The 27,509-nt window shown below is 54.4% G+C and overlaps 1 protein-coding gene across 2 annotated transcripts; it reads right to left on the minus strand.

The window, feature by feature from the left end:
* Positions 1-1,205: 1,205 nt before the first annotated feature.
* On the minus strand, positions 1,206-22,473 carry TFAP2E (transcription factor AP-2 epsilon). 2 transcript variants are annotated; one of them, XM_069035974.1, is made up of 8 exons: positions 22,354-22,473; positions 21,799-22,245; positions 21,438-21,489; positions 8,223-8,441; positions 5,539-5,767; positions 5,202-5,320; positions 2,054-2,195; positions 1,206-1,495 (listed from the first exon to the last, which is right to left on the minus strand). In XM_069035974.1, exons 1-8 carry the CDS (start codon positions 22,378-22,380, stop codon positions 1,207-1,209), a joined length of 1,524 nt encoding a protein of 507 aa, XP_068892075.1. In that variant the 5' UTR covers positions 22,381-22,473; the 3' UTR covers position 1,206. The 2 variants fall into 2 exon arrangements, with proteins under 2 accessions (XP_068892075.1, XP_068892076.1); XM_069035975.1 differs by lacking the exon at positions 8,223-8,441.
* Positions 22,474-27,509: the final 5,036 nt, after the last annotated feature.

Genomic DNA, 27,509 nt, shown 5'->3' on the forward strand with positions numbered 1-27,509 from the left:
GAATGAGAATGACATTGTGGTGTGGGTGTTGTACATCTATTGCAGCATTAAGAGAAACAACAGCAAGTACAAAATCCTGCAGAACTTCTAGAGTTATCATCATCACAGCCTAGCTTGTCCATGCTACAGTTTGGTGGATCCGAAACTTCATTCCCATTTCAAATGGCAGAAAATCCAAAGATTTTCATCTTTCAAAAGAAAAAAACCCAACCCAAAACAAAGAAAGAAAGAAACAAACAAACAAAAAGGCAAAACAAAAAACCCAACTCAATTTGATATAAATAACTTGCACTGGACATTTTAAAACTTTCAGATTTTAATTACACATAAATAAATATATACAGATTTAGAACAGTTCAGTTTGGCCTGGTTCAAGTTCTGCTCCTTGTGCTTTATTCATTATTATTACTAATTTTAGAAACTTGTGTGCTGTTATCTGTAGGTTGTGGAGTTTTATGTAGTCCTGGGTTTAACTTCACCTGCCTTGTCCCCAGCCGGGAGGGCAGCAGTCAGGAGGGCTCCCCTCGATCCTGCCCTGGGACCCATCGGCTGCGGTTGTTCCTCCCTCGTGCTGTGGCTTGGGGCTCCTCAGCCCACGGGAAAATCCACAGTGAGTCTCAGTTTGAAGCTGTAAACAAAGCCTGGACCTGCTTTAAATCCACAGCAGTTCTGCCAGCAATTTTCCTTGGCCTGGCGTCAGGACTGGGCTGTGGGTGGGGAAAGGGGAAGGTTTCCTGTGTGTTTGCCTCAAAACCAGCAGATAAATCCAGGTAGAGCCAGCGCTCCATCCCCCTGCACTCGGCTGCTCCTGCTCTGCGTCTTGCACTGATGAGGCTTTTGCTCTTTCCTCTCAGTTTTTCAGTTGGAACAAACTCCTGGAGCATGTCAGGATTTCACGATGGGTTTTTAAAAAAGCAAAATAAAATCAAATTGCACATGACTTGGCTTCCTGCATCCACGTTACAAAAAAACAAAAGGCAAAACCCCAAAGCCATCAGCCTGGCTTCTCTCAATCTCACTACGTTCATTAGCACTGTTTTCTTCTTAAATTGTTTAAATCTTCTTTTTTTTCCTGTCTTTTCTTTGTTTGCTTTATGAGTTTCCTCACACGTTCAAACTCGGCAGTTCAAAAAACAGTGCACTGGGTCATCTCTCCCCCTGGAGCCATCTCTGGTGCCCGGGGGAAGCTCCCACCAGAAAGCGCTGTTATTTCCGATGCTTCACCTCTTTGTCTGACGCTTTGGAGTCGCCGGTCGTGTGCCCATTCCCTGTGCTGTTCATGAATATTTTATCCAGCCCTTTGAGGGACTCCACCAGGTAGTTCTGGAAGGCGGTGAGGGCGGCGCAGATGGCCGGGCCCCCGAAGCCATGGGTTATCAGGCTGAAATGAGTCAAACAGCTCTGGACTCCGGGCTCAAGGATGAGAGAGGGGCGGCTGTTCCCCAGCGGAGAGCGGTCCTGGGCTATCAGGTCTGCAAATTCCTTGCAAATTTGCCTGAAAGAGAGCGGTTTGGTCACTAACAATGCACATGGAGAGCTGCAAGGCACAGAATCATAGAATCATAGAACAGTTTGGGTTGGAAGGGACCTAAAAGATCATCCAGTTCCAACCCCTCTGGTGTGGACAGCTTCCTAGATCAAGTTTCTCAGAGCTTCATCCAACCTGGCATTAAATACTTTTAGGGATGGGGCATCCACAACTTCTCTGGGTGCGTTTGGCGGTTCTTTTTCCTGTTCCCTGCCCTAACAGCCACCTCCCCACTGGGAGGTTTTGGCTTCTGCCTGAGGAAAGCCCCTGGGCGCTGAACTGGAGCCACTGCTGCTGCTCCTGCTTTGAAGGGGTACATGAGGCAGTACCAAAATGCTCCCCGGGGCTGGGTTACCCTCTCCCATGCAGGAGCAAACCCTTCAATCCATGCAGGCCATTCCCCTTGCTGGACATCTTCCTGTAGCCCATCCCTTCCCCATGGAAGAGTAAACTTCAGGGATTAACGCTGCCCTCCCAGGCTGGTGATACCAAGCATGCTAGTGGCTCGTTACCCTCTGTACTCACTTGGTAGCCAGAAGCATGTTTTTCCTGGTGTGGAGCTCCGTGGGGTCGGAGTGCTGCCGGCACAGGTACTCTGCCGCCGCCTTGGCTGGGAACTCCGTTTCACAGACGTAGCCAAAGTCCCGAGCCAGGTGAATGGCTTCACCTGTGAGCAGGACAGAGGAACATCAGCACTGTGCCAACACCAGTGTGAAAGGGAACTGGGAGCTGGGAACTGGGAACTTCTGTAGCAGCTTCAGCCATCTCACTGTTGGGGCTCGCTTCTGGTAGGACTGGGGCCCTTCCCTGTCTCAGTGGCCACCCAAGAGCTCTCCCCACCTTCATCTCTTGCTGCAGAAACACCGCTGAGTTTCTTATTCTCATCCGTAAGGCAGTTAGTCTGTGTGGGCCAAATGAGCCAGTGCCAGCTCTAAAGAGCAGATGGGTCCTGCCTTTACTGCTTTTTACAGGAGCATGAAGACAGTACTGGCCTTGGAGCAGGGTGAGGTGTGACTCTGGACACCTGCTCCAAAAGGAAGAATAGCAGAGGCATTTCTTTCTTGGGAACATTCCCTGCTGCACCTTTCCCTACTTCTTCCCAAATTTCCTGCTTGGCCTCCCCAAATTGAGAAGAGATTGAAAGGGAGACTGGAGGGTCAAAGAGTGACCTCAGCCCCGTGACCAGGGCAGGAGGAAGGGGCAGGAGGAAGGGGGTTACATCCCCCACAGCTCCCGGGGGCCCTCGGGCTGGACGTGCAGGCTGCGTATCCATCACCCTGTGGAAATACCCACCCATTGATGGAATTGATCCATCTCCAGGCGTCCCCATGGAAATAATCAGAGCTGATGGCAATTGATCATGCCCAACACCCGAAATCCCAGTCGGGCAGGCAGAGCTAATTTGCCTTGCCCCCCTGCTGCTCACATGTATTAGACCATCCATCCTAATAGCATTAACCCAGATCCCATCCCAGCCTGCCTGGCTCCCAGAGCTCTGTCTGTGGAGCCCTGTTACAAGGAAGTGTCTCTGCTTCCCACATGACAACAATAGTTTCCACTTCATCTCCTCCTCCAAAGAAAGAGCAAATAAGGTAAACCTAAAGAATCAGAACTGCAGATGCTTGTGTGTTAAAAAAACAGTTAGAAAGGAGCAACTGCTGGAAAACTCTTACCAGGATAATAAAAAAGAGCTGAGTGACCTCATGGTCAGAGCCAGGGCTGGAGCCAGGATTTATTTCTTCCATGAGTGTGTGAGTGGCTGTACATTTTAATGTTTTTTTAAAGGCAATTTGGATGCTGGATTAGAGAGGTGTCAGGGGGACAGGGCACTCTGGCTTTGGTGTTAAAACCACATTGAGCCACATCCTGAGGAGTAGAGGCTGCAGGAGAGTGCACAGAGGGCCATGGTGGGCAGGGGGTCAGCAAGAGCCTGTCTGAGGGCACACCTCCTTCCAAGAGCTTAAGGATGTTTCTGGAGTGGAAATACAGCCCTGCTGCTCCCCTGGGTCCAGGCTGGAGCTGCTCACATGGAGCAGCTGCCCAAGAGAGGATAAGTGCTTGGTGTATGATTCCCAAGGGAGCTGTTTCTACCTGATGCTCCCTGGGTTCTCCAGGAACATCCTCCCCATCTGTATGAGTGGCTGTGGGTCAGTGTAAGAAAAAATATTCCATTAGCACTCAAAACCCTATTCATTGTGTCTTTTAAATAATTAGACATGAGGAAGGCAGAGGGGAGAAAACAAATTAAGCCGAGACACGAGACAGCAAATGTTCAGGAAAGAGTGTGATTGGGGCAGAGAGGCACAAGCCAGTTTGTGTGTGCTGGGTGATGGCAGTGCAGCAGCACCTTCCTCTGGGTGGGATGGAACCTTCCCCTGGTTCCATCACACTTCCATGCAGGAGGAAATTATATCCATCAAACACACATGGCACCACTCCTATTTACTATGAGCTGGGAAGTAGGAACCAAAACATCAGCAGCCACTTGAAATCAAACTGTACATTTCTTCCTTCCTTTCTTTCCTTCATTCTTTTCTTTCTTTTCTTTTCATGGAAATCAGCCTTTCATTCAGCGGGAACCAACTGCCCTCGGTAACAACCTCCGCCTAATGAAGCGGGTCATTTAATTTGCTGGTGACAATGGAGATGATTTTCTATTCAGGATCTGAAGGCAGCTGCCTGCACCGAGACGGGCACGGACACAATGGATTCCTGAGCTCAGAGGGAGGCAGAGCTGTCATTCCATTTGTTTGCATCCCCGTGTGCTTTTCTCTGAGGAAGCGGAGGCAACATCATCATTTCCATGGTGGAGAGAAGTAGGAGAGGAGGAAGTAACCGAGTTAGGCAGGGACAACTCACAAGTCTGGGCAGGGCTCTGCCTGCCAGGGCAGCACCTTTTCCATAGCTCTGAGGGTGGCTGCTACAAACCTGAGCTCCATGTGCAAAACCTCGGAGCAGTTTGACATCTCCTTGGTGTCTCACTCATTTCCTGGAGGAGGGAAGGACTTGGATATGGGGCATTTCCTTCTTACAGGCAACAAGACCTGAGCTTGGGATGCTGCCTGAGGGAGGCATGGTCGAAAGCACCCGAGCTGTGCCCTAGGTGGGCACATGGGGCTGCAGAGCAGCTGTGAAATTCTTGGCAGCTTTATTCAAGCTTTTTTTGTGTTTGGTCTCTGTGACCCAACTATTACAACCAGCTCATAGAAATGAGGGATAGATACCCTGAGCTCCAGCCAGCAGGATGCTCACAGCTCCACTCAGCATCCATGGGGCAGCCTTTTCCATGGGCTGCATCTGATCCAACCTAAATGGCCGGGTTTTGGAAAACAGACATAGAATCATAGGTTCTAGAATGGTTTGGGTTGAAAGAGACCTTAAAGATCATGCAGTTCAAACTTCCTACCACAGACAGGGCCACCGTGCTGGGACATTTTCTTGGACTTCTGCTGTCTTGGTTTCATTTGTGTTCTGCCCACTGCCTTCCCAAGGGTATGTTCATTTAAAAGGACACATTCTTGAATCGGTGTGGAGACTTACATGGGGACATTCCCATGCTCATTCGGTGGTGACCACTCCATACTTTAAGAGTTCTGTTTTGTGGAAAGCTGGAAATGAAAGGGATGGAAGTTTTGGCACTCCACCCTCCACGGAAGCAGGGAGAGACTCTTACCTTCCACAAGGGATGTCAGCAGGGTGACATTGGCAGCTTTGCGCCTTCCTGCAGGTAGATTTAGTCCAATTTTCTCTAGCCTTTCCCTTAAACACCGACCCCCATTTTTTGATTTGGCTCTGAAAAGAGAAAATGAAGAGGGAAAATAAATTTCCATGTAATTCACGTTAAAATAACCACAGTCCTAGTTTAAGCTTTGAGGTTTGAAAGGAAAGAAGAAAAAGCAATAAAAATACTGTTCCTTAATGTACCACACACCAGAATTTCTCATCTCTTTTTATCAGAGAGGTAAGAGCTGGTGCTGAACACAGATCTTGGGGCTCTTGGGGCAGCTTACCTGCGGAGGACCCCGCCGAGGAGAGAGGCGTTGAGACACTCGGGGGGCGAGAGCCTCCTCTGCACCTCCCCGACCGTCACCTTGTACTTGGAGGTGGAGCTGAGAAGAGAGAGGCGGCCGGGCACGGAGCAGAAAACCTCGTTTGGATTCGTGACCCCTCCGATCAGACCATCTTTGTTCATGGAGAGAGTGGAGATGGTGGTGCCGTTGGCCTTCGAGGGAATGGGCACTGGAGACAAGGAAGAGGGAGAAAAGAGGAGACTGTGGCTGAGAGACCCAGACTCTCCAGGCAGCTCTCCAGCTCCCCCCAGACAGCAGCACAGGATGTCTCATTAGTTCCTTATTTTCCTCAATGAGAGAAGCAAGGTGGGGTGATGAAACTAAACTAAATAAAGGTTAAAGGAAAGGAAGAGGCCTGGGCGCTGCCCTCACCTGGGTGCGTTCCCACACCTCCCAGCCCAGCTGTAATTAAAGCCGAGGTTTGGGCTGGTCTTCTGGAAGGCTGAGGATTGTCCACAGCGTCGCTGGCTGGACCTGTGACCAGCTGCCCTCCCTGTCCCCTCTGGGTGCTCCATGGAGGTGGGTGGCCAGGCAAAACGTGGCTGGTCCCGCTGGCCAGGATGCCAATCCCCTCCCGGGATTGCAGCTGCAGCCCAGCCCTGTGCCAGCACACACTGCGTCCCACCAGGCAGGACCAACCACCTGAGCCTCCATTCCCTGCCCCAAACCTGGGAGCTGCTGGGCTGGCCAAGAGCTGTGCTTCCACTATGTGCCCACAGGAACCGGGGGAAAGAGTTTCTTTGCCTTCAGCTCTGGGATTAGCCCCACAACAAGCCACAACCCTAAACTTTCATCATCCCTGGCTTAAAGGAAGCTTGAGAAGATCAAACCCAATTAATCCAGCACAAACTTCCCTTTGCTTAATGGGCAAAAGTCAATTAACACAAGGTTAGGTAGGCACTGGTGACTGCAGCGTCACATTGGGCCTACGGCATCACACCAGGGCAAAGGGGCTGTTTTCCCATTTGTCATTCCATAAGAAACGTTCTTAGACGCAATAAAGGTTTATAAGTTAAAACTGTGGCTGATATTTGTGCCAAATCTCTTTGGCTTTTATGCTCTGAAATTAATAACCAATTTAACTCAGCGGAAAAAAAGCAGGTTTTGAAAGAATCCAAAGATCATTTCAGCCCTGGCATTCTTTGTGGTTCCAGGAATGACTGTTCCACAGTCAGGTGGTTCCTGCAAGTAACACAGCAGCAAATGCCATGGTTTATGAAGGAAATACGCATGCCCAAAATGAAACAGAAGCCCCAGGATTAATCAGGGAGGGTACATGGACTGGACCTACGAGGGGGTGCTTACAATCGGCGTATTGTAAATCCAGCTCAACGACTCGCTAGCATGGCAATAAAAATCAGCACATGCTACATAAAAATGACTCATGTTTTAAGACTAAGGGATGAATGGAAAGGAGCTGAGGGACGTGGAGTTTCTTCTCAGCACAAAACTTGCACAAAGTCAGGGAGCAAAGGGCAGGATGCACCAGTGCCCTGCTGGAGCCGGCAGCTGCAGTCAGTGTTTGCCATGACTGAGGTTGGTCCAGGGCAGAAAAAACACAGGAACATCCCCATGAGATGTAGGAAACCAGAACTATTTCCAGGAAGGAGCAACTTCAAAGCTTTCTTCCACCGTCCCAGAACAGGTTAGGTTAGTCTCTAGGGGATCCCTTAAAATCAAAAGTCAGAGCGTGGTTTGCAAATACCCGTGCAGCGCTGCTGAGGCGTGCGGCCCTGCAGGGTCCCAGCGACGGGGTTCTGCTGCAGAAAGGCCAGCCCCAAACCAGACCCCCCTGGGGAGCAGGTGTTGCTTGTAGTATCGTGTGAAGAGCTGTGCATAAGTGATACACTCTGTAACCTGGATTATATTTGGATACATCTGTGCATGCCTGCGATCATGCCGTGGCTGCGTTCAAGCCGCATGCGTGGCCGGGGACCTGCGCACACCCGGGGGACAGCAGAGCCATGCAGGGAGAGGGATCGTGCCTCACCACACATCCATGGGACACAGCATCTGGGGAGGAGGCAAACCCAGCTGGCACCAGTGTGACTTAACACCGGAGCCTATGGAAAACTGGGCTGGAGAAGGGTTGGATACAGCTCTGTATTTGCCAGCTGTCCCACAGGCAGTGACAGGGAGGCAGGGATGATGTTGATGTGCAGCATGGAGACACAACACTTGGGAAACACATACTGGAGGTTTTAGGAATGATGCTACTGTCAGAAACAAAGCCCTGGAAAGCTGTGCCCCGGAGCTGACTGCTGTGAAGGGTAAAGCCCAGCACAGCGGGGTCAGCCCAGCCCTGTGCCACAAGCAAACAGGCGGGCACCGGCACTGAGTGTGGATATTGGCCTTGCTCTTCTGCCTCAAGGCCTCAGCCAAGGCCACAGCCCCGCCACTTTGGGCACGTGCAGGTGTAGGACAGGGCACCTGTGTCACACAGAGCTCGTGCCCTCACGGGACACACGGGGTGCGAGGGAGGGATGGAGTGGGCGGCAGCGCTGGGAACTGAGCCCGGAGTCCTGTAGCAGTGCTTCATCCATTAGACAGCGTTGCCTCAATACAACAAGAATAAACAAAGCCACATTTGCCATTAATCATGAATTAGTGTTATTGAGCCTCACCTGCTGCTGTTTGCCTGGTCTGATCTGCAGCTTGTTTGCCCATAAACATGCTGCAGGAGGGAGACAAGCTACCATTAAAGCCTGACAGCTTTGTTTCCTTGGCTTTTGGGGAACCAAAATTGTCTCTTGTCATCTGAGTAAACCAAAAGTCCCCCTCGATCTTCAGTTGCTGCTTTCCTGTTCCCGCAAGCAGCAGGTGATCGGAGCACCTGAGCCAGCCTGCAGACAAGAAGGAAGCATGAGAGCGGTGCGGGCGCCCAGCACGCGGCCGACAGCCCAACGCCCCGGCGCCGACCCCCTGCGCCCTTCCCAGCCCAGCTGGGAAGTGCTCGGTGCCGCTCCCACAGCCTTGTGCCGAGGGCTCATCCCGGCTACGGCGCAGAGAAACGACCCTCTGGAGCGGAGATGGGGTCTGCACGTCGAGGTTTGAGGCACTGAACAGCCCCAGCGTGAGTGGGGGCTGCAGTGTCACTGTGCCCGAGCGAAGGAGCAGCCGGGCACAGCAAGGACCTGAGACGCGTGTGGTGCTTTGCAGCTGGGGATGGAAATGTCACCTCACGTCACTGCACTCGTCACCCCTCCTGAGGCCCTCCAGGATCAGCCATAGAGACACCCGTTTGTGGCATGGGAGTAGGACATCACCTTTCCCACAGTGACCCGGCTCTCCCTCTGCTCGTCCCCCTGGCAGGGGCTTGGGCAGGCTCAGGTCCCACTCCTGGCCATGGAGGATGGGCTTGTCAGCAGAAACACATCCCAGAGATGCTCGTGCACACAGTGACAGAACAACACGCTACAAAGGCTGATGAGGGAAGGGCTGGATGCTGGTGCCCAACCAAGTGCCCCTCCAGCCCAGCCTGATGAGTGGGACGGGGTACCCCTGGGTCACCCCAGCCCACCCCAGGAAGCTATAAATGGCAGGGCACAAGTGGGAGTTTGGGTTGAGTCAGCCAAAGAAAAGGGAAGAAGGAGACCTCAGACCTTTAGCAACTGCTCAGAGCACTTCCGAGGAGTGCAAGGTCCTCTTCTCTTTGTTATCCATTCTTACTATTTATCAGTTATTATTTATTGAGTCTTGGTTGCTTCACTAGGTCCCCCTAAAGTTTTTTTGCTCTTTTCTTAAACTGCCTGGCATTCCTGAGAGGACTTTTCCTGTGGAAGTGTTGTTTATTCAGATTAATCCTGCTACTTCTAAATCAGAAAATCCAGGTGAGCTTGGCTGCAGATTTCACTTAAACCCCTGTGAAGCATTTTGACCTGCCCTGGGGATGCCGCAGGTGGGCTGGACACAGGCAAGCAGTGGCAAGGTCAGAGGGCTCAGATCTGAAAGGGAAAACAGATTTTGGAATAAGGTTATGCTGGCAGACCTCAAAGGGCTTCACGCGTTGCTGACCCTCAGCCTGGTGCTGGTACAGCACCAGCCACCATTAACTCACTCCTGACTCAAGCCAACTCCTCAGTGCAGCTGGGGAAAATTGAAGCACAGAGCAAGTTAAATGATTTACCAAAGCTCAGGTACGTGGGCATAATCTGTGTGTGTGCAATTCCAGTCTGTGGGAATGCCTTTCTGAGCAATCCAGCCTTCAGCTATTGCCCAAATGTTGGGAAGTGCTGTGCTGCTGGCTGATTACGTACAGCCTCTGTTTTTATAGCTCTGGATTTTCTGTAGGAAGCTGTGAAATTGAGCTGTTAGTCACCACATCATCTTGGCTCGTGGTGCTGTGGTAGAATGGCAGCGTGGCAGTAACAGGCGTACGGCAGCATCTTGCTGAGTGTGGGAAGGGAAATGATCCTCATTTCTTCTGTACACCTCACAGGAAGTGTTTCCATCAGACTCAGCCTCTCACTGCTGCCTTGAACCTCACCTCAAGGGCAGTTTGATTGCCACTTGCAATCCATCGTATTCCAGGTGTGTGTGAGCAGCAGTGGAGAGATCCAAATTCCCATGCGAGTCATTTGCCCCTGTGCTTGCAGCAGGTACACTTGGCTTCATCTTTGCTGTGAGCCACGAGGTTTGTGATCGCCCATCCGCGGTGCCTTTTTGTGTTGAGTCAGCTCTGGTTTGTCTTTTAAACATACCCTGGTGTAACTGTCAGATGATGGAACTCACACAACTCCATTTGCTGTGGCTCAAAAAATCCTGATGCAGAGAGAGAGTGATTTCAAACAAAGTCCTGGTGGCCAAAAACACCAAAGGCTTCGTGCCTTGACTTCCCTGAGCTGGAGAACACCCTGCTCTGCCTGGGGTTATCTCCTTGTGTCTGGTCCAGCCAGCATGGAATTGTGTTATGACACAGGACAAGTCACTATCCCAGTTTGGGCTTGACTGTCTCCAGCAACAAATTGCAGATAATAATATAATAATGTCTACCTGGGAGGGATGCTGTGATAGCCAATTAAAACTTGCCAATAAATCTCTGGTGAGAGATTTCTCCAGGTGAGAAGTCCTTGGGTGTTGAATGTACCCAGGAGGAGCTGTTCCAGCGCCTGAGCACAGGATGTGATGATGCCCCTTGAAGCAGACAGGCAATGGAAAGGCAATTCCCATGAACAACAGGAGGTCCCGATACCTCCAGCGATGCTGCAGGTGGGATGGGATTGTCACAGCCTTGTCTCCCTGAGGGTTTTTCAGGAGACAGCTGGGAGAAAGATAAAAACACGGCTGAATGGATTGCTCGGCTGTGAATCCTGTGAATGGAGTGAGGAGCCTCAGGCCTTCTAAGTGTCCCAAAAGAAAGCACAAAGTTTCTGCCACTTCTGTTCTGGCCTGCAGAGGTGTATCCCTTGCCTTTAAAGTTCGAGGTAAAAAGAAGGAGCAAAACAAACCCATTCTTCAAAGGCTTTTACCTAGAAAACCTTGGAGAATTTCCTGCTTTTCCCCAGCGAAATCCAGCACGAACCGATCCGCAGCCCTGCGCCTCTGCTTCCTCATCCTCAACTCTCCCGCATGGTCCGGGTTGAGGATGTTCCACCCCTTAGCTCCTGCATTCCTTCTCCTTCCTCATCTTTGTTCGCCAAAACTGTGGCTGAAATTACCATTGTGATTCCTGGAAATGGATACTTTGATATGTAAATATTCGGCGAAAAAGGTGCATCTGCAGCCGGGCTCAGTCTTCGGTGCGGGGATTGCCGGGAGCTGCGGGAGCCGGTGTCCGTGCTCGGGGGCTGGCAGCAAACCATCGACTTTTGGGTCTAAGGGAAAAGAAACTGCCTACAAAAAGAGAAAAATACGAAGTACCGACTCATTTCCATAGGAGAAATGTGCTGCCTGCTTGCAAAATGATTTGTAAGCAGGAAAATTTGTGGTCCTTGGGAATTGATTTCGTTATCGTGGTGTTATTTGTTCTGTTCCATTTCCAGCTGGAGCTCGGGCTGCTGTGAGGGGAAAAACAAGTCCAGAGGGAACATGCAAATCGCTGCCCGTCTTACAGGTCTGTTTTCTTCTCTCCCCAGATACATCACAGGTAAATTCTCTTCCTCGGTAAGGCGGAATCCCTGGATATCGGAGCTTTTATTGCGACATCCCTTTAAAAGTGGGAGTGTGCTACTGTTGAGGTTGCATTTTAAAGAGGTACCAGTGAATCGCCTTAGGAGACAACCTGGGACAAAGCAATCACTCATCTTCAGGCACAACAGCGCTGTCTCCAGCCCCCCGCAAAGCCTCTCAGCCCTCATCCCTCTCCAGGGCCGTGCCCCGGTCAGCTCTGCTGCCTCGGGCATCGCTGCGGGGCAGAGACCTGAGCCGCGCTGCCCGGCAAGGGGACACCTGCACCCTCCAAACCCGCTGCAGGTGCCCAGGTTCTGCTTCCATGGCTCTGCAGGTGCAGCGCTGACAGCCCCAAACCCGCCGGGTTGTTCCCTAGACGGGGGTCCTGCTGCTCTGCCCCGCTCCGGGCCGGCAGCGGTGGGAAGCTCGGGCCGATGGATGGTTGTGTGCAGCCCCTGATGAAAGTGCTGCAGAGAGGTGAGGGATTGCTGTTGTCTTCCAGGAAGAGCTGTCGGTGAGCTCATCTAACCTTAGTTTGAATGTCTCTGATGTAAATTATAAGATGGAGATACATATATAGAAATATCTGGATGTGGGTGTGAGCCAGGGCCAGCTGCTCCCGCCATGCCTTTAAAAGCCCTTTTTCAGGGCGGAGGTGCTGCAGAGTTCAGCTGCTCCAATTTCCTGGTGTTTCAGCAGAGAGGTATTTATTGATGGTCCAGAGAAGGAGGTCAGAGCCATCAGCTGTATTTCAAACGCGCACTCTGTAATTATCCCCTCTTCCCAGAGGGGATTATACAGGTATTCTCTTTATCTCGAATGCACAACCTGAACCAAGTCCCCGTGTCAAAGAGCCTCTCTAGGAACCACCACCATCGGCCTTTTCAAATGGAAGGATGGAAAGAATCCTGGTTTTATCTGCGGGTTTTTGAGATTGCTGAGTCCTGATAGGGAAATGAATCTCGGACCCTCAGAGGAGAGCAGGGATACAACTTCAAACTATTCCCATGAGAAAGCTAATCAGGAGAGGTCCCATGCCTATGCAAAGCTCCCATATTTAACATTTGTTTCCCATGCAAATCCATTCATCAGGTTGGGAAAGAAATACGAAGTTCCCATGTGATATTAATTCCATTTTTCATTCTATGCCTCTGTTTGACCCAGTGAAGTCCCAACCATGCATCACTGCAGGTGTCTCCTAGGGAGCTTTGGGATGTCTCGATGGGACAGGAAGGTTCAGACTCCCCCAAATCAGTGGGTACAATGGCTTGGTTATGGATGGTCCCTGCTGAGTACATTGTGCTTTGATAGGAATGGCCAGCTGATATAATATTAGAATTTACTCAGCCCCCTGTGCTCCTGCAGGACTTGGGAAGGGGATTAGTAAGTGCTTGATGCAATTGATAATTTCAGCTAATGCATTTTCCTGCTTTACCATTTAGGAATGACTCGGCCTCAAATATGCTGAGTATATGAAAAGTTTGTCAGTTTTTTGGAAACTGCTCACAATTAATTTGTGGTGAGTTCCCATATATTTCCTTTCCATGCTTCATTTCATGGAGTGGATTCTGCTGTCTGCAGAACCCTGATGTCACAGCCTGAGCAGTAACCGCAGAATCATCTCACTGGAAGGCACGAAATATCAGTGATTAAAATGTCCCTTTAAATCGTAAACCTCAGGTGTCTGAACCTTTGAAGGGAATGAATGAAAATTATTTGGGTTCTGCTTTTTGAGTGACAAAGTGTTTGGAGCTATTTCCTGTGCTGTTGGTTGGAAGCTGCCCTGATGCAGAGACTTCATTGGAGAAAGTCGGATTAGTCTGGTAATTCATATTATTTCCCTCCCCCTGATTCTAAATTACTTTTTCTGAATCTGCAGCTATGCCCTTTCATATCTACATTAGAAAATTAACTATTTAAATTTCAGTTCAATTACTGAATAATTATTTAAAACTCAGTTCAAATTCTGCCCGTATAGAATTCATGTTTCACAACACAAACCAAGCAGGTTTAGAAACGAGAGGCTGGAGGGCCCAAGGATTTAAGCCAGAGGAATTGGGAACCCACATTACTCCTGCTGACACCAAGGGAAGTTTCCCATCTAATGCCACCCCTGCCTGTGCTGCAGCGAGTGCTCCCGGCCTCGCACACTGCATCGCTCTGCCTGTAGCCTCAACCACCCCAAGTTTATTCTTTTAGAAGCACAAACACTTTGGCGCCCGGGCAAATGGGATCTTTATGTGTTTAAACAGTTTAATCCATTTTACAAGAACACGCTTGAGAGGTTTTCCCTGTATTCCCTATAGATGCACCCGAATTTGTGTGGCTGGGATCCCCATAAGCTAAATGGGGAGAACAAAGCTGCGAAGTCGCGGTGAGCGGCGGCCGATCCTGTGGAAGCCACTGCGATGCTCCTGTCAATTTGTTAAATGTATTCAGGTTGTGGAAGGGCAAAAGACCCTTCAGCAAAGATTAGACATGAATAATAATAGAAAAAAATTCTTCCCTTCATACTGAGCTCGCTGCCAGCCCGCTGAGCTGGAGGGGTTTCAGTCTGGGTCTGACCGCAGCACCGTGAATCTCTCGGCTCAGCGGCTCCTCCGGAGCTGCTGGCTTGTCCCGGGATTGCTCTGGGGACAGGCACTGCTCACCCTCTGTCGCAGCAAAACGTCTTTTCTTTTCCCTTGCTCAGATGCCCTGGGTTGCTGACACCAGTGTGTTGGTGGGACAAACTCTCTGAAGATGGTTTTTCAATGGCTGCCCCGTCTTTTGCTAACTGGGATCTTGTGCTTGAAACCTCCCTGAGCACCCTCGGTCAGATCCTCTGCTCACACCTCTCCAGCCCTGGGATGGTGGCTCTGCTTTCTCCCATGCATGTGGCCACTTTGGGGCTCCCAGGGAGCCCTGGGGACACCACTTGCTCCCTGGGACCTGTCTGACCAGTCCAGAGGGAACAGGGCCTGACCCAATCCCTCTCTCCCTGGCGCCTAGGCACTCTGGTGACTGATGCCAGATAAATGCCTGAGATAGAGGGTGGGGAGACTCAGCCCGGCTGGAATCCCAAGCACGCATGGCAGACGCTGTGATGGATTTTTAAGCTGCGAAGGTGAACCTGCTCCCAGCTCCCCTCGTCCTGCTCCAAGCCCCAAGCTCCTTCCATGCTGTGTTTTGGGGTTGTTTAATTGCTTTGGGTACCTTGGGCTCGTTTCTAGCAATTCCCTCTCACTCCCAGGTGCTTCTCTGCCCTTTCCCACCAAACCACACCACTTCTCAGCAAAGGGAAGGCAATACCTGGGCACGACGGAGCTGGGCTGGGGACAGGGCAGGGAGATGAGAGCTGAGCATGCAGCAGCTCCAAGCATCACATCCACATTTGCTAATTAGTTCCTCCATTAAGAATTAAAATAAACAAACAAATGGAAGGACAGCAAGAGTGAGTAATTCCCTGGATCACACAGGAAAGGGTGGGATGGTTTAGTGGTTAGAGTGCTAGTCTAGGACTTCAGAGAACCTCATTTAGGCTCTTCAAATAATTAAGAGAGATTGCAAACATTTTTTTTCTGAGATCATGTATCTTGGAATATTATTAAACTGGGAGGAATAGTCTGTGTTTGCCTCTGTTCTGCTGCAGGTTTGGTGTGGCCCTGGGCTGGAGGGACATCTGTGGGTCCCTATAGGTCTTGCCTGTGTCTATGCTGCCATGGGTGGGTGTCCTGTGGGACCCCAGTGAGGCAGGTACCCATGCTGTCTCACAAATTAAGATCTTGGCACCTCTTCCTTTGCAGGGACAAACACCACAGGTGTCACCTGGCCAAGGCTGCCCCACTGCCAGTCCACCTATGGATGACGTAGCCCCTGTGGGAGCCAGGGTGGTGATGTGACAGTGGCCACCAAACTGCAAAAATACCTCACAACACCCAAAATGGAGGGAAAGGTGCACCAGAGCTGGCCCAGAATGTCCGTGGTGCTCGCTCGGTGCTGTCCATGGAGAAGCCTCACCTGGGGTCCACCTCCCAGAGCAGAGGTGCTGCTGCTTTGGCTCAAGCCACATGCCAAAAAACAACCCAAGCTGGCTTTTCTGAACCTACCCTTTAAGAGTTGCTCTTTATTTCTAACAAAGAAAAAAATTCATTTAAAAACATCTAATTAAACAGTAAGTCATGACAAGGTACATGAAACTTGGAGATAACACATGCCTGGGAGGCACCAGGGAGGTTGAGACAAAGCCCAGCGTCTTCACCAGTAGCCGCGTGTGTTATCTCACATGAACACACACCTGGGCTTATCCTGGTGCAATTATAGGACATTAAAAATATAATTTTAATGGAGGAATGGTGATCTGGATGCAGTTCAGAGTGAAAACTTTCTTTTAAGTTTCTCTGTTTGATTAGTAGGTGTTCCTGCCGCGCAGCGTGTGCGCGCGAGGGGGAAGCGCCGGGATCGGGAGGTGTGACTGTGTTTTGAGGAACGCTGCTCTCTCTCCCGGTGTGTGCGAGGGCTTGTCAAAACTTTAAAGCATTCATGAGCAGCGCTAAGGCAGCAAAACTTCCAATCAAGACCCGGCTTGTCCTGAGTGAGCCCCTTTTCCTACTCAGGCAAACTACCGCCGCAAATGAAGCTGCAGAGAGCTGGGAGGGCTCCCCGGCAAACCCAGCACCCTGCAGCTGACTGGAAGCCAAGTACCTCCACCCATGGCCCTGGACAGTCCTATAAAAGCTGTGTCTTTGCAGCCCCAGGTGTTTTACAGGATGACCTCATTTATTACCTTGCTCGTCACAGGAAATGATGTTTATCTAATCTACCATTCTTTCAGGATTTTTTTTTCCCTGCCGCATATGGCTTCTTACATTTCTTACAGGTCAATTCCTCCTTGAACCAAAACAAAGGAGAAATGGCACCACTGCCACCATGCCAGTGCTCCAGTCCCACCAGTCCCACCAGCTTGAGAAGCACACAGGGAGACTTGGCTTCAAAACCTGGAGCTTGCGTGCGGTGGCGAGTGGATCTAAGGATCTCGGTCTTAATCTCCCTCCTCTGCCGCATTCCTTAGTAGTGACAGCTACTTCTTGCAGTACTCCTGACTGTGGGCTCTGAGGCACAGCTTTCCATCTGTCTGTCCAGTATCCAGCCAAACAGGTCCACATTCCTGAGCAGAAACGCTAGCACTGCCACTCGGAGCGGCTCAAAAGCCTCAGATGGAAATTGGAACAAGTCACAAACATGAGGGAGGGCGGCAGCAGCCAGATCCACAAACACGAGGGACAGTGGCAGCACCAGATCCACAAACACGAGGGACAGTGGCAAGAGCCACATCCACAAACACAAGGCACAGTGGCAGGACCAGGTCCCAGTGCCTCACCGCAGAGCCCGGGGACGTGCGCTGTGTGCGCCTGGGTGCCAGTGTGAGCCCATGCTGGTCACACCCTGCTCTGTCTCTACTCCAGGCTGTAAAATGCCACAGCCAAAACTTGTGCCCGCGAGCGGGTGCACGGGCCCCTGTGGCTCACCCTGCTCCCGCTGCCACAGGGCCCCAGCTCACCCCGGCCCACCGCCGGCAGGACCCGGGGCTGCTCCCGCACCCCAGCGTGTCCCCAGGTGCCAGGAAAAGAGATTTCTATTTTTCTTTGTAATAAAAAGGCTCTCTCAGAAGCTTTCTGCTGATCCCAAAAGGATGTGAAAGCAATAAAACCCCTCCTTATTTTACAACCAAGCTGCAGGATTTTTTGCTACTGAGCACAACGAGCTAATGCTTGATTTCATAACCAGAAGGTCGCACCCTGCACCAGGAGCTCGGGGCTTGCCGAGTCCCCAGTTTTATGTCTGGGGGGGGGGTCTCACAGCCCGACCTCGATAGCTGACCTGGGCATCTAAACAGCAGGGCATCAGGAAAATGGAGCAGAAAATGCCTGAGCTGCTGTAGACTAAAGCAGCCAGAGCCCCAGCTAAACTTTTTCGAGCTAATTTCAATGTTTCCCAGTCTAATATCTTCCTGGTCTTACATAAATGCTTGGAAGGAAAAGTAAAATTAATAATAATAATAATAATAATAATAATAATAATAATAGTAATAAAAACCCCAACCACAAACAAAACAACAACAAAAGAAAGACACAGTAAACAATTTCTGAAATACTTTTGAAAAAAAAGGGATAACGAACAAACGGGAGTTCGAGGTATTCATAAATGCTCTGCTGCCCTATCCAGGATTTTATCCATTTAATTCCCACACCAAATCTATCGCCCCATTTATCACAACAGCACGGGGGGAAAACCCATCCTCCGTTTTTCAGAGCTATCACATCTCTCCCTGCTCCAAGTGAAATCCCAGCTCACACACTGCACCCCGCAACCAAACTGGACCCCCTCACCGGGGGTCTCCCGGTACCCCGCATCACCCGGCGCCTCCAGCCCTAGGGATCACCACGGGGATAACGAACCGGAACCAGTCCCGAGGGCAAACGGTGGAAATGGATATTTGAGCGCCTGTTTCCAGCCGGGATCTGCCTCCCTGGGCTGCCCCCGCCGCCGGGACCCGGCGTCCCCCGCCGCGATGCGAGCACCGCGCAGCCACCGCCGGGACTGCAGGCTGGGGGTCCCGGGGCGGTTCCCTGAACACTTTTTGGGGCGAATCCCCCCTTTTCCTCTCCACTTGCTAAATTCGGGGTTACCTGCAGCCAAGGGGCCGGGGCGCTGCAGGCTCGAGGAAACACTCCGCGGGGAGAGGGTGTCAGTGCACCGCGTCTCAGAGATCCCCACAAAATCCCTGGAATTACATTAACTGCTGGAACCATGGAAGTTTATTTAAGAAGGAAAAGGAGGGAAAACACACACGCAGCCAGGGATGCTCCCACACAGCGCTCCGAGGCTCCGGGCAGCATCTTCCCCGCGCCGGGCAGCGCAGCCCCGCGCCCGCGGCGGGGCCCGTCAGTGCGGGGGGACATCGGCAATGACCCCCCTACCGTGGGGATGGCCCCGAAATCCCGGGATACGGGAGGGGAGAGGCTGCGAGGACAGCGCGGGGCTGCGGGCTCTTCCCTCCCGTTCCGAGCTCTTCCTGACCGGGGACTAAATGCGGCTCCAAGGGCGGGAGTTAAAAGGGAGATCTGGGGATTTGGGGTAGGTGATTAGTATTTTGTTGAACCGGGACAACAGTATCTCGGCAACTAATTAGGCGAGAGATATCTGTTTTCACACGCACAGGTTTCTATCAGGTTTCTGTCCGACAGCCATTCCGTCAGGAATTTCAGGATTAATCGGTATTTGGGATCTCGGTGCGATTTAGGACAAAACTGTGCCTTTTAGGGTTTACTCTCCCTCCCTTCAGAGAGGGGGTCCTCGAGCCCTGCTGCCCAGCCGCCTCCTCGGGCACTTTCTGCTCGGGACCCTCCGGGAGCTGCCTCAGACCGTTTTAATTTAATTTTATTTTTCCTGGGGTGTCATTCGCCTTCGGGGGCCCGGGCTCGGCTCTGGCCCCGCTGAGGCTCCGAACACAGCTCAAACCTGACAGAGACAGCGGAGTGAGAACCACCACATTTATATATTCTTAAAAATTAAATAAAGCCGAATGTAAAGGAATTTATTCCCCGGGCCGAGTGGAGGGCAGAGGCGTTTGATCCGGGATTCCCGGCTGCAGCTTCCATAATTCCTCAGATTTCTTTTGAGCTGAACTCGCCCGTTTGGGAGCTTCCAGGGGCAGGGAAAGGGGAGCGTGGCCATCGGCTCCGGTCCCCGTTCTCCCGAGCCCCGACAGCGGGGTGAGATGACGGAGCGGTGCCGGGACAGAGCCCCCGCTGCTGCCGCCGCTTCAAGAAACCCCCGGTGGCTCCGTCCCGCCGCTCCCAGTGGGGCTGCCCAATTCCCCCCACAAACACGCTCCTGGCTTCGGATTTATCGATTTCTCCAGCAAACTCGGAGCTTCGCGCTCCAAACACAGGAATAATAATAGAAAAAAATTGAAATAATAAAAAAGAAGGCCAAAACAGGTAAGGAAAAAATATATTAACATTAAAAAAATTTTAAAAAAACCAAACGAGAACGGGCGTGGGAAGAGCAAGTGTCCGTGGGCACAGGGGCTGCGGTCGACCTCTTTGCACCATTCCCACCTTCAGCCAGAGATATTTTAATTTTACTTTTCCTTTCTTTTTTTTTCTTTTTTTTTTCTTTTTTTTTCTTTTCAAGACTAGAGGACTAGAGAATGTGCAGGCAAAAACCAGACACTAAACAACGACAAATCCTCCCGACAGAAGAGGAAAAATTCTAACTTATGGCGCGTTTGGAAAAAGGAAGGGGAAAACCTCAAAGAACCACTGTAACGCCAACCGAACTTCCAGACAAACATTCCCACTGCGGGGTGTTTCTCGAGGGTTCCGGGGTGCTCCTGCCCGGCCCAAGCATCCCTCAGCTTCCTGCAACCATTCCTCACCCCCGAGTGTCTAATGAAACGCCTCTCCAGCATTCTGATTAAAGCTCAATTAACGCGGGTCATTAATGTCCCGCTGGCAGCCGCGTGTTCCTAGAACAGCCTTTTCTAGGGAGCACCAGGAGCGCCGCTCCCCCCGTGAAACGCCCAGTGGCAGCTGGGGGACAACCGCACGATCGGGAGATTTTTCGTGCAGTTACCGGGGATCGGCTACGGCCGGGACCAGCACCGGCACTGCGGGGCTGTGGCACCTACTGGCCCACGTTACCGACCCGCACCGGTGGCTGCGGTTCATTCACACCGGGGGTCGGAGGTTTAGCGTGTCCTTCCCATCATATTTCTGTAAAAAATCGCGGGGAGAAGCCAAGAGCAGTGCTGGAAGGTTCCATAGTAGGGATCGCTCCGAGCACCGCACCGAACGCTCCCGGACCCCCCTTCTCGCTCTCCCAACGCCCCGGCGGAAGGTTTAGTACAGAAATGTTTTAGGGAGTTGAGCTGTTCTACCCACCGGCTCACTGGGATGTGGGGGGGCCAGCCAGCCCGGGGGCAGAACCGGGCGCGGGAGACCCCGGGAGCCGTGCGGGGACCTCTGCCCGCAGCCCCGTTCCCCGCGCCGGCGGGGAAGGCTGTTCCTCCCCTCCAGTCCCGGAGCGAAGCCCCGTTTCTGGAGCGGCAGAGGGGGGTCTCCGCAGACCCGCGTTTTGCCGAGGAGGGGGACGAGCCGCCCGGGGGGCCGCGGGACGCTCCCGGCTGCAAGGACGGGCAGCACCGGCCCCAAAGCCGCGGCACCTCTCCGTCTCTGTTAAAAGCGTCCTTCCCCTCGGTACCAGTCCCGCCGAACGGGCCCGATCCGCCGCGGCCCTGGGCGGTGTGAAGCTGTTCGCGGCCCGCGCTGCCTCCCCCGCCGCCGAGCGCGGGGCTCCGACCGGGGGCGGCGGGGCCGGGAGCACCGGGAGCTGCCGCGGCATCTCCGGGCTTTCCACGCAAACCGTACGCGGCCGCCGGCGGGGTGGGCCCCGGCGCTCCCCGACAGCAGAGTTCGCCAGTCCGGGGCCTTCGGTACCGGGAAGGAGCGGCGGCCGCGGTACCGCCCGAGGGAGAGCAGCAGGCCGGGGGCGGGTGGGCGCGCTGGCCCGCCGGGACCCGCCGCTTTCGTTTAAGTCTCGCCGGGGACAGCAGCGAACCCTTCCCGACGGGCGGGGGACGGCCCCGCGGGAGGGCGGACGCGGGGGGACCCGACGCTGGGGAGCCCCGAAGGCAGGAGTGGGGCCCGGTCCGGTGCCGCTTCCCGGCTGAGCCGCCGCGCTCTTACCTTTCTTGATCACGGACTGATCGAGCAGGTTCATCCCGCCGTCGTCCACGGCCTGAAAGCACCGAGGAAAGAGCCGTCAGCCGGCTCCTGGCACCGGCTGCTCGCGGCGCGGGGACAGCGCTGCCGCGGCCCGATCCACCCGCTGCCCCCGGCCAGAAGGAATTCTGAGGGCACGAGAGAGAGCCCCAGTAACGGGAATCCCCTGCCCCGTGTTTCTGCCTGCCCAGGGGTACGGACACCGTGGGGCACGACTCTTCCCGGCCGGGAGTCCCCGGTCTCACAGGCATCGGGATCTGTCCCCGTCGCCGCGCAACCAACCCACCCCGGGCACCCTCCCGGCGCTCCCGCCGTCCCCCCGTACCTGGATGTCCTCGAGGCCGTGGTGGCCGAGGCCGTGGAGGCCCAGCGGGCCGTCGGCGAGGCCGTGGCCGCCGTCGGGCAGCCCGTGGAGCAGGCGGGGCACGGCGGGGTACTCGCGGCGGGGGTCGAGCCCCAGGGCGCGGTGGGTCTGAGAGAGCAGCCCCGGCTCGTCCTGCCGGCCGCGCTGCGGGGGCCAGGCCGGCTGCTGGTGCTGGTGCAGAGGGCTGAGCGCCGCGTACGGGTCCGCCAGGTGCGGGTAAGCGGGCTCCTGGCCCTGCGGGTAGGGCAACGGCGGCTGCGGGTACGGAGGGGGGAAGTAGGGCGGCTGGAAGTCGGCGGCGGGCGTGTGGCAGAGCGGCGGCGCCGAGCCGTAGGGCGCCTGGTTGAGCGATGGCAGCTGCGGCAGGCGGGCCCCGGCCGGCGCCCCGGGCAGCCCCTCGGCGCGGTCCTGCGGCGGCGAAAACAGCGGCGGTGAGGCGGGCACGGACTCCCGGCCCTAGCCCCCGACCCCCCGTCCCGTCCCGTCCCGTCCCGCCCGTGCTCGTCCCGCACTCACCATGCCCGGGTAGCTGTGCACAAGCATCGGTGCGGGCCCGTGGCAAGCCCCGGGCGGGCCGGGCCCCGGGGGCGCCCCCGTCTCCGCCCCTCTATCCCGCCGGAGCGGCGTCTCCCATCGCCCGCCCGCTCCTCTGCGCCGGCCCCGACTCCATGCACGCCAGTTATAGCGGCGGGGGCGCGCCCGCCGCCCCGGGAGCGCGCGTCAGGGCGCGGGGACGGGGACGCGCCGCCCGCTCCCGCGGGGCCCCGACGGTTCCCGACAGCGGGCGCGGCGGGAGGCGGCCGGGGCGGGGGGCGAGGGGCACCCGCAGCCCCCTGGGAGCGTGGCTGGTGCTACCCCCGCGCCGTCGGGCGGCCCCGCTCCCCTGTCGCACGGTACCGCACACCCTCCCCCCGGTGCCACCTGGGGTGCCCCCGCCTCGGGCTGCGCTGCCTGAGAGTCCTGTCGCGGATCGCCCCGGGCCGCACCGGGGAGCAAACCCCGAGGGTCGGGAGAGCCCAAGGGTGCGGATGGGCTGCGGGGCGATGCTCTACGGTTTCACTTTATTAGCCCGAGCCGGGTGCGGGGCCCCTACGGGAGCGCAGCGAGGGCCCCGGCGGCAGCTGCGACCTCCTGCGACGGCGGCGGGAGCGGGGCTCGGACCGGTCCTGCCGGGAGAGCTCGGGGCTCCTCCCGGGGCGCTTCACCCTCCTCCCCGACGGGGAGCGGGGAGCTGCAGCCCGGACTGGGGACAGAAAGATGTGTCTGGGGGTGCTCCGGGCCTGACTCCCTGCCCGAAGGGGCGGACGCGAGGGTGAGCGCTGGGTGCAACAGAGCCAGGGAAAAACGGGGAGCACCGACGGTCAGCATGCCTGCCTCCCCGCCCTCCTGCATCCTTCCCTCCGCCTCTCCATCCCTCCCTCCGCCTCTCCCTCCCTCCCTCACTCTTGGTTTGGGCCCTCCCTCCGGGGCAAGACGAGGCGGGCCCGCAACACCGGGTCCCTGAGCTCGGCACCGGGCACCGGGCACCGGACACCAGCGGGGCGAACCGGGCAGACGAGAAGGCCCCGCCAGAGGCACTGGGTTACCCCAATGACATCCCCCCTCCCCGCCGCCCCCATATCACGGGCACGCAGGCGTGGCCCCACGGTCCCCCGGCGGAGCGGGGATGCCCATCCACACGGGCACACGCACACACTGGCCCGCTCTCCCACCCCGACACACACTCGCGGCACCCGGACACCACGGTCACGGCTCCCCGCGGCCCACGGGCGCCGTGGCCGGGCTGTGGGGTGGCGTGTCACCGCGGATCCCCGCGGTCTCACCGTGCCACCCGCAGGGTGCCGGCCGCCCATCGCTGGGCGGGACGATCCATTGGCAGCGCGTGTTTTGCGTGGAGCAGAGCACAAACCCTTCACCCCCAGCTGTAACATGCCGTGCTGTGTGATCGACATCAACAAACACAGCCCCACACTGCAGTTAATTTAATTCCACTCTTCCCGCCCCGAGCTACAGCTCCCTTCATTTTCATTTTTCCTCTGAATTCCCACAACTCAGACCTCTTTGATTTCCAGGTTTAATTAACAATGCTCATTAAATGAATTTTTATTCATTTCTTTTAATATTACCCTGCCACCTGTCTTTAGGAGGCAAGGGCTGATCGTTTATTCTAATTTATTTCTGTTAAATATGGCATTTAAGGGTGGGAGGAGGGATATGCAGAGGTATAGAGGGTTGATCCATTCAAATCTCTTCATCCCACTCAAAAGCGCTTCAAGGACGCTGCTCCTGGAAGTTCTGTATTTATTTTCCACCAGATCCATTTCATTTGCTAGGAAAAATTGGATTGGACATGCTGTATTTTGCAGTTATGTTCCAGTTCATTCTTAATGTCCCTCGCTCGTCTAGTCCATATAATGTCGAGTCGTCATTCATCTGAAAGAGGTGAAACTGTGCAAAATCCAGGCAGGAAGGGTTGTGAGTCGGCCTGTACAGAACTGCAGGAGAGCAGGAGGATGGTCCCTGGCAGCAACTGGGAGTGAAGCTGCGTTTCCACCCAAAAATGAGACAGAGCAGAGGAAACCTGCAACACTGACAGACAAAAGGAAGGAAATACAGAATGCCGAGCTGTCCTCTGCCCCTCACGGAACATGGTGGGCAAACTGGGGTCATGGGAACACATTAGGCTGGGGCAGTGGGCCAGCGCAGCCTGGAGCTGGGGACTGTAGGGCTGCTGGGGGCTGTTGCCCTCCCCAGCACAACACAGCAGTGCTCAGGAAGGAGAAAAGGGACCTTGCAACAGACTCTGGGCTGTGGGAAACCCCCAGCAGCTACCCTGCTCTGCCACCTTCTCTCACCTTCTCTGGAAGCACAATCAGCACCTTCGCAGCTCTGGGGTCCTGCCCAGCAGCACCCTCAGAGCCCTACGAGCACCAGAATTGTCCTTGCAAGACGTCCAAGACCTGCCTGAGTTCTTCACTTCCCCAGACCCTCTGTACAGTGCCTGCCTGATGATGAGGGCAAACCAAACCCCTGGGCCTCTCAGGGACAGAAGGCACGCATTAAGTCACCAGTGCTGCTGATGAACAATTACTCACTTTTACCTGCTCTCCCGAGGTCCCAGGCAGGGCCCAGGACTGTCATACAGGCGGCTGCCAACACACTCTCCCAGCAGCTGCCTGGTTTTGTTACTGGTTCAACCTGGCCAGGACAATTGCTGGGGTCACCTGAGCGCAGGAGGCTCAGGCACAGCTCCCCATTACCTGTTCTTTAGCATCCCTGCTGAAGGACCACACTTCCAGCTGTGCTTGTGTTTTGCTCTGCCATACATCCTTTGTGTTTCCTAACAGTGACGTGGTTCTGCTGAGGTCCTCAACACAAGAGCTGCCCCCTCGCCCCCCAGCTACAGGGAGCATTCACTGTGAGTCTGGGCAAGGTCTCCACCCCAGGGACCACTTGTTGCACATGGACCCAAGCCAGAAATCTCTGAAAAACTGGTTTTGTAACAAAGGTCCCAGAGCTCCTTCCCAGGAGATCAATGTTTGCATCGGCACTGCCAGGAGCATGTGAGGGGCTTGAGGCAGCAACCTCTGCTCCTGGGGGTCAGCAACAAACATGCAGTGGAGCAGGGCAATGAGAGCACCGAGACTCAGGTATGTGAGCAGAGCTCTTCCCTAGTCAAAGATGAACCAGTTCTTCTCCAGAGGCTCAGCTCCCATCAACACCTCAGGGAAATACAGCCTGCCCCTATTAATTCCCACATCCCCTTCCCAGAAATCCAGGTGGGGAAGGAATCTCCTTGCTATGGGTCTGGAGAGCCAGGCAGGGCTTTGGGGAGATCAGGGACCCTGCTGAGGGGTGGGCAGGGAATGCGGCAGCCCCCTGCTGCTCAGACCTCCACCCTCACCACCCCTCCTACATCTCATGGCAGGAGGAAGGGGGCTACGTTGGGTTCTGGCAGCACAGCAGCCAAGTAACAACTTTATGAAATATTTAGTTTTATTGCCAGTGCTTTTGGGTTGAGATGAATAAATGCTGTAAGATAATGGATGCCATGGTCAGGTTTGCAATGGCATTATGACATTTAAGCTGTCAAAGAGAAACAGAATGTGGATCTGCTCCTCTGGGGCCTTGTCCATCTTGTCGGAGCACAGTGAACGATCATCTTGCTCCTGGAGATCTTGTCCTGGTGTTGGAAATGCACTGGGAGATGAAGCACAGTTTGCTCTGGGTGTTGCTGGCTGCAATCCCACTCCATGCTGGGATCTCAAACACTGGCAGAGAGATGATGCCACATCCACCTCTCTGGCACCAGACCATTGGTGCCCACAGATGCCAACCGCCAGGGGCAGAACCTGTGGTTGGGCTTGCAAAGCTTGGGGTGGCTGAGGACACTCTGCAGCCTTTGAAGCCTTGGCCAGGTTGCTGGGGCACCATCTCCCTCGTGTGGGCTGAGCCAGCTGGGCGTGCTGGGGCCTGTGGACTGGCATGCGTGGAGCTAACAGAGATGCCCACGTGGCAGGAGGCCTCCAACAGCTCCAGTGCCCTCCCCTCCTGAATGTGCAGTGCTCACTGTTGGTAGCACTCAGTCTCAGGGAGGCAAAACAGTCCTTTTGGGGGTGCTCTGTCCGAGAATGTTTGCAAAGTGTCCTGGGACAAGAGAGCAGTGATATTCCTTAAGGAGCTCTGCCATCTCCACTAGCATTCAGCCTGGTAACATCCCAGAGCAAGGTGGGACTCTCACCCCTTCCTTTGTCAGCTCAGGAGCAGTGAGAAGCTCATGAGGAGCATGTTTTGTTTCATGCAAAGAAACAAGATATCAGGGTCTCAGGGAGGCTCCATCTCTGGCAGGGCACGGATGGTCCTGCTCACAGCTAATGTGACTTTCCATTGAAGGGTGTGAGAATGAGGCGCAGGTGCTCCTCTCCAGGCACCTGCTGGTGGCCAAACCCCACTCCCTAAGATGTGGGGCAGGATAAAACTGGAGGACTTCCCAGGCTCTTGGTTTGCTCCCAGGTAGCCTCTCAGGGAATTAAAGACCAGCAACCAAAGACCTCTGGGTTAGGACTGTGCTAGTGTTGGAACTGTGGAACTGTTGGAACCAGGCAGGATCTCTGGTCAGGTGTTGTGGGAGCTCCAACCGCTGCCCATGGGGATGAACCACAGCCAAACCAGATCAGCTGCCCACAGTGAGCCCAGCACCGCGCTGGGAATAGCAAAGCATCCTCCTGGTGATACAGGTCCTATCTCTCATTAGCGCTAATTAGTGGATGTCATTAATGGGAAGCCCACACCCTTGACCAGAGGCAGAAGAGTGTACAGGACTGGAAACACTTGAAGGTAAAGGATTTGAGGGTTTGGGTGTTTTTTCTGACCCGGCATTGTATTCCTAACTTTTCCTGCTGGTGTTTCCCTGCGGTGCAGGGATGTGTTCCTGGCAGGCTGAGGAGCCTCTCCCAGCTCAGCTCCAGAGTTCTTCTCTTTTCCAAGGCCAGGAGGCTCATTTGCCTGTTTGGCTCACGCCGCTCTGCTGGGAGCACCTGCCTTTGTTCCAACTTGCACCGACTGCTCAGGGCTGAGCTGGAAAGATCTAAAGATACTCTCCCTGAGCAACAGCCTCCTCTTCAGTTGTGTAAGGCATTCGCTCTAATAAAGCAGCGAGCCAAAACCACGGT

The sequence above is a fragment of the Aphelocoma coerulescens genome, chromosome 23, assembly GCF_041296385.1.
Source record: "Aphelocoma coerulescens isolate FSJ_1873_10779 chromosome 23, UR_Acoe_1.0, whole genome shotgun sequence".
In the NCBI taxonomy this organism is placed as follows: domain Eukaryota; kingdom Metazoa; phylum Chordata; class Aves; order Passeriformes; family Corvidae; genus Aphelocoma; species Aphelocoma coerulescens.

Bases quoted from the DNA above. Each gene is read 5' to 3' on its own strand.
- TFAP2E (XM_069035974.1), bottom strand. From the start codon at position 22,380: ATGCTTGTGCACAGCTACCCGGGCATG. The intron at 8,442-21,437 runs GTAAGAGCGCGG...TCTTGTCTGCAG, and splicing joins TCAGTCCGTGATCAAGAAAG to GCTGGCTCAGGTGCTCCGAT. The intron at 5,768-8,222 runs GTGAGGCTCAAT...CCTTGTCTCCAG, and splicing joins GACCAGGCAAACAGCAGCAG to TGCCCATTCCCTCGAAGGCC.